At 36.4% G+C, this 11,593-nt stretch overlaps 1 protein-coding gene across 1 annotated transcript; it reads right to left on the minus strand.

The window, feature by feature from the left end:
• Positions 1–6,013: 6,013 nt before the first annotated feature.
• On the minus strand, positions 6,014–9,001 carry LOC126631070 (uncharacterized). The gene is made up of 3 exons (XM_050301228.1): positions 8,640–9,001; positions 8,450–8,539; positions 6,014–6,216 (listed from the first exon to the last, which is right to left on the minus strand). The coding sequence occupies exons 1-3, from the start codon at positions 8,901–8,903 to the stop codon at positions 6,139–6,141; spliced, it is 432 nt and encodes a 143-aa protein (XP_050157185.1). The 5' UTR covers positions 8,904–9,001; the 3' UTR covers positions 6,014–6,138.
• Positions 9,002–11,593: the final 2,592 nt, after the last annotated feature.

Genomic DNA, 11,593 nt, shown 5'->3' on the forward strand with positions numbered 1-11,593 from the left:
GTTTTGACCCTCAAATTCTCGAGTGTTATGTTAGCCTTCTCGACATAATTTTTCCCTAAATTCGAGAGAAATTCAATATGAATCTACTTATTATGGTATTGTGAATTGCATTGTTTGAATATATAGTGTGTTTATGACTACTGCATCTTGCAGTGACATGTGGTTCACTTCCAAGCCTTGGGAAGTCTCCTTGAAGGCTATGGGTACAAAGTTGTTGTTAGGTACCTCAAACGAACTATCCGGATCCTTATGGCATGTTACGTTATCCATTTTATAGTTTTAGCATGATAATGGTATACACTTATCTTTATTTTAGTTGCTTGTAACTACTGTTACAATTTTTGGTTTTGGGTATGCCATTGTTGAGACGTAGTATGGAAATTTTATGCATAGCACATGATTGACAGAAGAGTATTGTGAATAGGTAGTTGAATGATCGAGATTACAGTGTAGCAAATTGTGTGCTATTTGTGTTGTCGTCCGAGATGGCAGTACATGAGTGCGATGGAGGTAATTGGATGATTTGTGTAATTCCCAATGAGGGGCATGATGGTAATATTGTACCCTCAGGAATTTGTTACTTATTTATCGAGTCAACTGTGAGTTGTCGGTATTACAGGCTGTAGACTGTAATATCAATAACTTATTCGTTGGATTCATTAAGCAAGTGGATAGGTACCTACCGTCTACGTTAGTATTTCTATTTATTTATACGTTAGGTTATTTATTTATTATTGTTTGGGTGTGACCCAAAGATACTACACGCTTATCTTCGGAGTACATGACACATCGAGTGCATAGGCGAAAAATGTTCTATGTTCAGTTTTAATCTTAGTATAATTACTTTAGCTTTACGTTATTATATATATGTATTTTGACGGGATGTTACTATACATTTATAAATATTTTTGAAGTTATGTTTTTATAAAAAAAAATTATTATATTATAGTATTGTGCTAAAGGAGAAGAAAAATATGAGTTTGGGGGCATGAAAGAGGAATCACTGCACTCTGATCGCGATGGAATAGCATTCTCTTTTATGCAACCGCTCTAACTTGATATCTTCTTTACATAGTTATATTTTTTCTGCTGTCTTTTAGCTATTTTTGTATAACAAATTATTTCAAATTTCAGGGAGGAAATTTTTTTAAGGTGGGTAGATTGTGACGACCCGTCCATAATTTTACTATTTTATAAATTTCAAAAGAATGCATTTACAAAAATGCCACTATAGGCGAGATCGTTGACTTTCATTGACCGTCATTCGTGACGTGTATAGGCTATCACTTTACCGTATTCTCCAAGTACTCGAAGGTAGGAACGCGTAGGCCCAAGTGAATTCGAAGCCAAGGTTATGACAGAGGTTTTACGGAACTACAAATCTGAAAACTACTTTTGTAAAGATTATTATTTATTATTTTATATATTTCTCAATATTAGAAGAGAAAGAAGAAAAGAAAAGGTGGCGGGGAGTGACCAGAAAGAGGAGGAGAGACCCCCGTCGATTGGGGAAGCGGGATGAATCAGAGAACAGAAGGGGGATGGACCAATAAGGGAGGAGAGAAAGGAGAAAAATGACAGAAAGAAAAGGAGGGAGCCAGCAGATCGGGTCGGAGAATAACCTGTGTGACTCAACTGTTGACCCAACGGCAACAACCTCGAATTCAGGCGATTTTCTAGCGAGATGAAGTCCGCCACCACCTGTAAATATCTTGTCGTCATCCCTCTTGTAATTTCCACTTAAGTATCGATGAGTTTGGTGTTATTTCTCGAAGGAAATTCAAGTAACGAACATTTTCTTCCTGGAGTCCACGGCGACAAATCCCACCATTTCTAAATGGTATCATGTCAATCACCACCACCATTAGACTCCCCTTGAGGCCTGGAACAAAGCCCAAACAACTATAGGGGTGGCGGAGCACCGAAGGTGATGGATCGAAGCCACCTATTTTTAGGGTTTCTGACGAGTTCGAGGGAATTGGAGCTTTTCCCTGCCAAATTGGACTTGGCCACAGGTATAAAACTTTCTCTACTCATTGAGATCTTCATTTCTGAAAAGTTTGGTGATTTTTGGAAATAGTTCATTTTTTAGGAGAGTCGGGACGGCCGACCCCCACGTGCGGCGACGTATGAGTCGAGACCCGAACTACCCATCCTAGGCTAATTTGGATGCCCTCATTCCATATTTGTTTGGGTATAATTTTGTTAAGGTCCACCACTTGAATATTATAACAATCGACGATCTGACCGTTGGATCGTCACCAAAATTTAAGACGTTATAGTACGTAATATTTGATGACAGTAGGAACTTACAGATCGGGAATCCGACTTACGGATCTTCTCAAATTGGATTTATAAGTTCATAAAATAAAACGTTGACCGCCACTTAATTTTAGCGATTGGCAGAGATCCGACTGTTGGATCGTTCTAAAACTTTAGGATGTTGTTCTAGAAGCTTATTGAAACCCTTGGGAAGTTACAGATTGGAAATGTAAGATGCGGATCTTCCGAATCGAGTTATGTAGGGTTGTGGACCCTATCGTCCACCTTTGACCGACGGTTGACTTTTGGTCAATGGGTTGCAAATCATTCTAGGAAATCCTTGGGATGTTGTTTTTTATGTAAGTTACGTGTTCTATTGATAAGAATTTTGAGACGTGATTTGATAATTGTTCTAGGCGACGATCGTTCATGATGCATCGATATTCGTACTAGGTAGTTATAGCGCGGACTTTAGGTGAGTGGGTCTTTTCCTTTTTATAGTGTGTGTATATATATATTTGATAGTTTCCATTTATTCATTTGAAAAAGAATTTCTTACATACCCCTGGATTAAACTAAAGTTTATAAGAATTAGTGAAATGACGAAATTTATGAAATATGCTAAATCCTACGGGATGCGTAGATAAGTTTATTATGTTGACTAAAATTATTAAATCATTATGGCATGCTTATATATATGTAGTCTGCTCATCATTGTTGCATCACGTGTATGTTCACCTCCACACCGCACGCTCGCCTTGGATCCAAGTAGGTGTCAATCCTGTCGTACATGTTGCTTTAGGCAACTCCGACTTGTAGGTGACCACAAATAGCGCCAGTGTCACGTGATTGTAGCACTAGAGCGTATATTATGATTACACCTACTCCTGTAATACAAGTTGCATTAAGCAACTCCAACTCATGTGCTAGCATAAATTGATGAGCATCAATTTCGTCGTTCAGGTCGCATTAGGCGACTCTGACTTGTGTGCTAGCATAGATTGTTTGAGCACCTAATTTTTCTTATATTACTGTTGAGATTTTGTGATTTTGGATATCCTGCCCTTAGTTACGAGATATTGTGCCGTAATGAATTCTTGAGATTTTGCCGGCTACGATAAGTATTTTTATATTATACGTAGTAAGTATATTTTGGAAACTATTTTTACAGTAAGTATTTTTATGGCGAGGGGTTGCAATGTTTTCAGAAAGGTTTTTATAAAACTTTATTTTCAGGCCCACTCACCCTTGTTTTTCGCCTCTCCAGGTTTTAGTAGCTGAGCTTTCTTATCGACGAGGATTCTTGGCAAATCTTGGTGTAGACGATTACCTTCGATGGTATAATTCTCACCCTATCTTATTGTACTATTCTTATACTCTGGCATCACGTGTGAAATGGGTTCATTCCCACTCACAGCGCACTCTTATACTTAGGCACTTTTAGGTCCAAATTTACTTACATTTTCCCACATCACTACACTTTATGACTTCGTCACCTTCCAGGTATCGGCCAACACAACTCAATTCGGAGTCTTAGTGGACATTTCGGACCGAGATATGTCACACAATATCTTAACCAATTGGCATAACTCACGTCTGCGCTTTAAGAAAGAGAATTGACTCATCATAAGGAATACAATTCATACATGACTATAATGTGTTATAATAGGTCCAAACTACCAAATTTTAAGGCAAAATTTAACCGTGTGCCATAAAGCAAGTTCCACTTAAACTGTTTTTGAAAAATCTGAATACCAATTACCTCATTTTAAAAGAAGAAAGGGAAGTTAAAGCGGCAAAAACAAGCTTAAGAGATATTTAGAAGCTAAATCATTGATGCTTGTAGCTACTAATCAAGTTGAGAAGTGTTTGGAACAACTAATCCCTCATCAGATTCAGGAAAAAAAGTTAGTCATAATTAACTTGAAACTTGAAAAAGCATGCATTAGTATTACTGTATTAGGGATGAAATGTAGTTGGTCAAAGAATATCAGCATCCATTACTTTAATCACTACTTTTCCATTTTCTGTGATTTGAAACTTTATCATCGATCGGCCTTCTTGTGTTCTGCAACATGTCCAAGACCTAGGGCTTTTACGTATAATTCCTCCTCTTCACCATCTTTTTGAAGTGCGACTAGCAAAGTTGAGTTGATAACTATAAATATGCAATATATTATCAATGATTGCTCCCTTTAGGATATTTGTTTGTTCAATTTGCCTTCTTATTTATATTAGCAACTTGACCAAAAATAAATCCATAGTACGTTTTATTATTTCTTTAAAAAGTTTTTTTTTTATTATTAAGTACCTAAAACGTCAAACCTTTTAGTGTCATTCTAAATTCACTGGGGCTTAATGCCATCATATACGCAATTGGTGGGTTTTGAATATAATCTATGTTTGAAAATTTCACTAGGGGTTAAGGGATGTGACATTTTCAAGAGGTTGGTTACTTGCTTTGAATGTTTAAAAAATATATATATATAGGTATCTAAAAAACCCCAACATTTTAGTGACATTCCAAATTTGTCTCAAACTTTTTAAACATTCAAAGCAAGTAACCAACCTATTGAAAATGTCACATCCTTTAACCCCTAGTGAAATTTTCAAACATAGATTATATATATATATATATATATATAATATCATATCGTGTATTAAGTATAATACTTTCTTTACAAGTTTTTTTATGTCAAATTATTTGGGTGGTATATACTAATCGAAAAAACGTCATTAACTGGATACCTAATTCTGCAGATCTATGTTTAGTTAAGTTAGGTAGAGCAATGTTGATTTCCTTTATGTACTCAAGTAGAATCTCCAATTTACATAATTTAGATGAATTTTGTCTGAATTATACCTATCTTTTCCTAAGAAAAAATAAATACATCACTTCCATTAAAAGATGATGATGATGATGATCTCACCTTGTAATGCCCTAGAAAAAGATATAGAAAATGGAAGATCATGTAAAGGAAATTAAAGTGATTGAAATCTGTCTTCTTAGGAGAAAGCAAGAGAGACTAATTAAAGTGTGGAAAACCTTTACATGAATTGTAGTTTATTGCTTCAATAATGCATTAAAGTGGTAGATCAAAGTTGAGAAATCGTTGTTAAATATGGTTGCTTTCTTTCCTTTTCTTTAATTGCAATGCAAAATGGGGCACGTAAGGCAGGACCCTGCAATTGCTACGTATTATCGAACTAACAACTACAGAGCCGTCTGCTTCAACAAAAGCCAGAGACTAGTTGGAAAATGTTTGAAAATTGGTCTGGTTCTTTAAAAATCATATATAACTTTGAAAACGTACTGACATTGTACTTATTTCTTTTTATAGACGATGGAAATAGACGTATAATAATTATAAGCGACATGATTCTGCAAGAAAAATTAAGAATTTGGGTTGAGTTGTATCGTAACGGATACATTCATATATCTCGACGCATTCAATTAACATGTCGTGGTTTAAATGCTGGATAATTTCATACCAACGCAACACAAATACAAAAAACATATGACATGCTCCTTTTTTTTTCTTTTTTTTTCGCTTTTTAGAAATATCACATTGTTGTTGATTGTGCGTTAGTCTAAACTCTCCTTCCATAAACCATCGGGGACCAATTATTGACAGAGGGAGAGAAAAAAGGGAAAAAGTGTCTATCTTTGCATACGCAGTAATGGAATTGAAGTGCATTTTTCATAGATAGAAACAATGTAAAGACAACAAAAGGCATCAGGAAAGGAGAGTCAAGGAAACATTTTTTGACCATTCACTCGACGTTGATACAAAGTTCTCGCAAGTTTTAAACGATCAAAGATGTACATTCAACGAAAAATAACTAGCACTTTTACAAAGGGGCTCCAATACCCCACTAATGTTTCAAGGCAGCAGATATTTTCTTCTGAACAAGCTCCACTCCAAGACGGGGAGATAATCTGGGTAGAGTTTCCTGAACGGGAAAACAATATTTAGTCAGATGAAACTACAAATGTGACCTGCGAAAACAAAAAATTCTAGATTGTTTAGGAAAAATAATGTTAACATGCTAATCATCAAATTGCAGAGTGAGGAAACAAGCGCAAGTCTTGTACTATCTACAAAATATCTAAGCCATGCTAAAAGGAAACGAACAGGGTAAGTAAACTTGCGATGATTCAAGCAAGATAGGCCACCTCATAGAGGCAATTCCATCTAATATTGAGTTGGGTGTTGATTTGATAGTCAATCCACTATCTAAAGCAAAGTAATTGCTTGATACTTGGCAAAGAAAAAAATTTATATATCTTGAAAAGAGATTAACAACTAAAGCCATATCATCGCAATCATGCACAACAGCAGAGGGAAAAATGCAAACTCTAATCATATAACTATGACTGAGAAAATTTGATCATGGATCTTACGACAAAGATAAGGGAAAAAAAAATCTGAGACACCAGATAGCAAAGGGGTTCTGCATCGTCAGCAGGCATTTAGAGTCAGAATCATATGTGTCACAAGACAGTTCAAAGCAGCAGGAAAAAAGAAAAGCAAGAAAGCAAAAACGAAGAATGATTTTTGAAAATAATGTCTTTAGAATTGATTACAAAAGGTATATGTCCTCTGGGAGGACCAACTACAAAAAAGTTATGGCAAGATAAGGGCATGTACACATCGATTCAAAAGTAAAAAAAAAAAAAAAAATATCAAAGGGTAATGGAACACATTATCTGATTGTTGCACGTGCATATGATGCCTATGCCAATTTTAATCAATCTCAAAGAAGGATAATTGGTTTCAGCATCTAATTAATCAGCTGGTATTGATTGATATTTTTGCACAAAAAAGTTCATTAGAACAAAGTTCCAAAACAACCAAAAATAATATAATCGACAACGAATCCTAGGTAGCATTACAAATTACAGTTACGAATCACTCAGCTTAGCATTGAACCAAACTGAAATAGAGACTTTGCGTCAATTATAAGGGCTAGCTCACAATCTATGACACAACAGACTATCATATGAAATGGTTCACTTGATAATACAGAAAATTTTATGGGATGTCCATTCCTTTCAGCCATATGATTCTGAAAAATTCTAATCCCCATAATAGACAATTTATGAGATTCATCGCATCATAGACATACAGGCATTAAAATCATCTTATTTGTATGCCATATTTATTGTTTCTCAAATGACTGCATTATGGAGCCCATCCGTAAAATAGCTTCGTCAACAAAGATGTGATTCAACCATTCACAGTCAATAGGAAGATATTAAATCTGTCTTTGGTGTCATGATGGCCATCACACTTTAAGAAATTGCGCCAGGATATTGGAAAACTATTATGAAAGCAAAAATGCAATATAAATTATAAAGGATACAGTAATCCAATAAAAAGGAGCATTATCAAAACATATTTGTTGATAAGACATTTTGAATTATATTACTAAATAAAATAAGATAAGTTGAACAATGATATTAAGACAAGAAATTAAACTAATAACAAAATACGTACAGAAGGAAAGAAGTCTACTTTGGAAGTAGGCCTCATGTTACGATATGGATCAGCCTATCAGGCTTAACAGGTACCTCAACCATTATTCGGCCCGAGCTAAACTCCAACTGGGATTTCTGAAACCAAACCTGCCATAGGTTTGTAAAATACCAAAGCATAGTTGCTTAAGGTCTGGCCTAGGCTTGGGTCTAGCCACGATAGTTTGCCTAAATTACATTCCTTGTGAAATTTGGTTAGGCAACACCTTACTAAATTGGACTATTGGACATGTACAATGTAAGTCTTTCTCAAAACTTGATCACAAGTTTGAATTGCTTGTGTGATTTCATTTTGCAGTTTCCTTGTTTATTCTAAAATTCACGGAAAGCGCACATAAACTCAGTACGACAGCTTCATATGCTTGTTTTGCATTTAATGCATTCTTCACAGAAAACAAGTTTGTTCCAAGCCTCCAACATAGGTTCATGAACAGAAGTTCAATGTTACTATGTAATTGAGTAACATTGCTCAACCTGAATAATACCCCCGGTATTCTATTTAAACAATAATGCTGTAAAAGTTCCAAGTGACTTAGCAGAACAAATAAGTTACTGAATTTGTGAGATTTTCCAATGCAAAACCAGCACATTGCACAAATTAATCTTGAAATTAAGGCCAACCCAACAAACTAAATAGAAGAAACAAACCTCAGTGCCATCAGATAGCACTCTGGCCAACACTGGTATCTCAAACTGATAAGCTCTTTCCCACTCTGGATTGCTTGTAATATCCCTTACCTGAACAAAACCAACACTGAAAACTCCATTAACAAACAGAGAAAAACAAAAATTTTGAGATTATAAATGTTAGGAAAGAAAACAACCTTCGTGGGTTTACCTTCAAATCAACGTCATGGAGGGAATCAGGACCGGAAAGTAAGAAAGCGGCCTGAAGTTTTTCTTTGAGGCCATCGCACAAACAGCATCCGGGCTTGGAGTAGAGAATGAGTGCTCTTGAAGGCTTTGAAGAAGAAGAAGATAAAGAAGAAGAAACGGCAAAAGGGGTGAAGACCCACCTCGCCCTGCGTGTTGTTAGCAACAAATTCGAGGCTGGCCTTGCCGCCAGTGCCATTGTCGCCGTCGCTGCTGCTGCAATAGCCATGTTTCCGAATGCTTAGCAAAGTGGGACTGGCCCAATTCTCTGGTCTTCTGCACCGGAAGCAGTGTAACTTTTTCTCGGGCCGGACCTTCTTTAGGCTTGGTGTCAGCGACTCGGCCTAGCCCATGTTTTTTATTTGTCTGTTAATTTTTATGACATATTAGCAGCATTGCAACTTGCAAGTGGGATTTTCAATTTTAATGATTTGGAATATCCCTTTAATCAGTTAATAGGCTGGATTAAAGGGATGAGTGTATATATATATATTAGGAGGTCCCTGCACTCACAGTATTATCCTATCTCGTGCTAAAACCCTATTTGATAGCAAGGACTCTCGGCTGCTTGAGTGTAGAAGACTCCTTATGAAACCCTAGCAGTCATGGCTTCTTCTTCTTCTTCCTCAACTTCGGAAGATAAGTTTCCCTTTAATTGTTTGATTGGTTTATTGTAATTATTTTGATTTTATCTGTGATCCTAGTAACTTGTTGATTTTCGAATTACTTCTTATAGCTATTCTCGGAGGTGAACATGAACTTTCTCTCTCGCCTGTCTCGAAGGTACGTAGAGAAGAGAATGCTTTGAATTGTATTATATTCTTCTCAATAAGAGGTACTTATAGGTTTACAACCCTAACATAAATGGAAAGAGAACTAATTACAAGTGATTACATGAGAATACACGGAATTACAATCAATTAGGGATCCTACCTAAAATACAAAAGTCAACACTCCTCCTCAAGTTGGTGCATATATGTCGCTCATACCCAACTTGTGTAAGAAACTTGAAAACTTGTGACTTGAAATAGCATTTGTAAGGATAATTGTCTACTGATCTTCTGTTCTTATCGCCGGTACTTCAATTATTTTCCCTTCCAATTTTTCTTTGATGAAGAACCTGTCAACTTCAACATGCTTTGTTCTATCATGTTGTACCGGATTATGTGCGATGTCATGGGCAACTTTATTATCACAAAATAATTTCATGGGCTGATCATGTTATATACCCAAATCGCTTAACAGAAGCTTAAGCCACAAAATTTCACAAATTCCCAAAGCCATACCTCTATATTCGGCTTCTACACTGGAACGGGCAACCACATTCTGTTTCTTACTTTTCCATGTAACCAAGTTACCCCCAACAAACGTAAAGCAACTTGTCCGGTATTGTGTGTGCCAAATACATCAAACGGCCTACTAACCTTTGGTATCTTCCTTTGTCAACTGGTACTTGATTAGAATTAACACTAAGTTTCAATCCTTCTTCTAATGGTGTAGCTATTGGCTGACAAGCTGACATGCCAGTTTCGTGCAACAAATCAATAATATACTTCCTTTGAGACAAGAAAATTTCAGAACTGCTTCTCGACACCTCAATCCCTAAAAAATATTTTAGGGATCCAAGGTCTTTCATTTCAAATTCTGTAGACAAGTATCTTTGCAAGGCCGCACGTTCTTCCGGATCATTACATGTTACCACCATATCGTCTACATACACAATAAGTGCAGTAAGCTTCCCATTCTGTCTTTTCAGGAACAAAGTATGATCGAAGTTACTTTGTCTGTAACCAAATGCTCTCATATATTTTGTGAATCTTCCAAACCATGCTCGAGGAGACTGCTTCAAGCCAGACAAGGATTTCTTCAACCTGTACACCTTTCTTTTGTATTTATCTGGAGCATTACATCCAAGTGGAAGATCCATATAAATCTCTTCTGTCAAATCTCCATGCAAGAAGGCATTCTTCACATCAAACAGTTGTAAAGGCCAATCAAGATTTGTAGCCAAGGACAACAAAACACGAACAGTGTTGATCTTGTCCACAGAAGCAAATGTATCTGTATAGTCAATTCCATATTTTTGAGTGTATCCTTTTGCTACCAGTTTTGCCTTGAAGTGATCCACAGTCTCATCAGCTTTATACTTCACAGTATAAACCCATTTACATCCCACAAGTTTCTTATCAGCTGGCAAGTCTGTGATCGCCCATGTAGCATTCTTCTTCAAAGACTTTAACTCTTCATTCATTGCAGTTTGCCAACATGGATCAGCTAAAGCCTCCTGCATATTGTTAGGAATAGATACAGTAGATAATTGATACACAAATAACTTATTTGATTCTGACAGGTGATTGGTCGACACATAATTAGTTAATGGGTATAACACATTGGATTTAGGGTTAGGCTTATTCATTAGATACCTAGTTTTGCATTTAGGGTCAGCTTCATAAGTAGGTTTAGGAATACCTCGGTTTACACAGTCGGGGAGGCGACGTGGCGGTGGTGCATCTAGGATCGAAGACAATTGATTATGGTTATTGGGGCTCAAGGGCGGTGAGATCAATTGTGAGGTAGTTGGCGACACAGGGTTGTCCGTTGGTGAGGAAACTAGCAGTGAGCTGTCAGGCGAAGATAAAGGCTGTGAGTTATCTGGTGCAGTCAACTCGTTACTTTCAAAGTTTTCAACATTGTTTCCATGTGAATGATCACCACTTGTCTCTAAGACATTACCACTTACCTCAAATTCATTCATATTATTATTTTCTTATGAATGATCACCACTTATTTCCAGGACATCACCACTTAAATCCAAATCATTTATACTATATGTCTCCGGAATAGTATAGTTAAGAGTTTGAACTTCTATTTGATTCTCCCCCCTGAAGTGAAGACTCAGGACTGGCAAAGTACATATCA

Source organism: Malus sylvestris, chromosome 8 (assembly GCF_916048215.2).
Source record: "Malus sylvestris chromosome 8, drMalSylv7.2, whole genome shotgun sequence".
Lineage (NCBI taxonomy): Eukaryota > Viridiplantae > Streptophyta > Magnoliopsida > Rosales > Rosaceae > Malus > Malus sylvestris.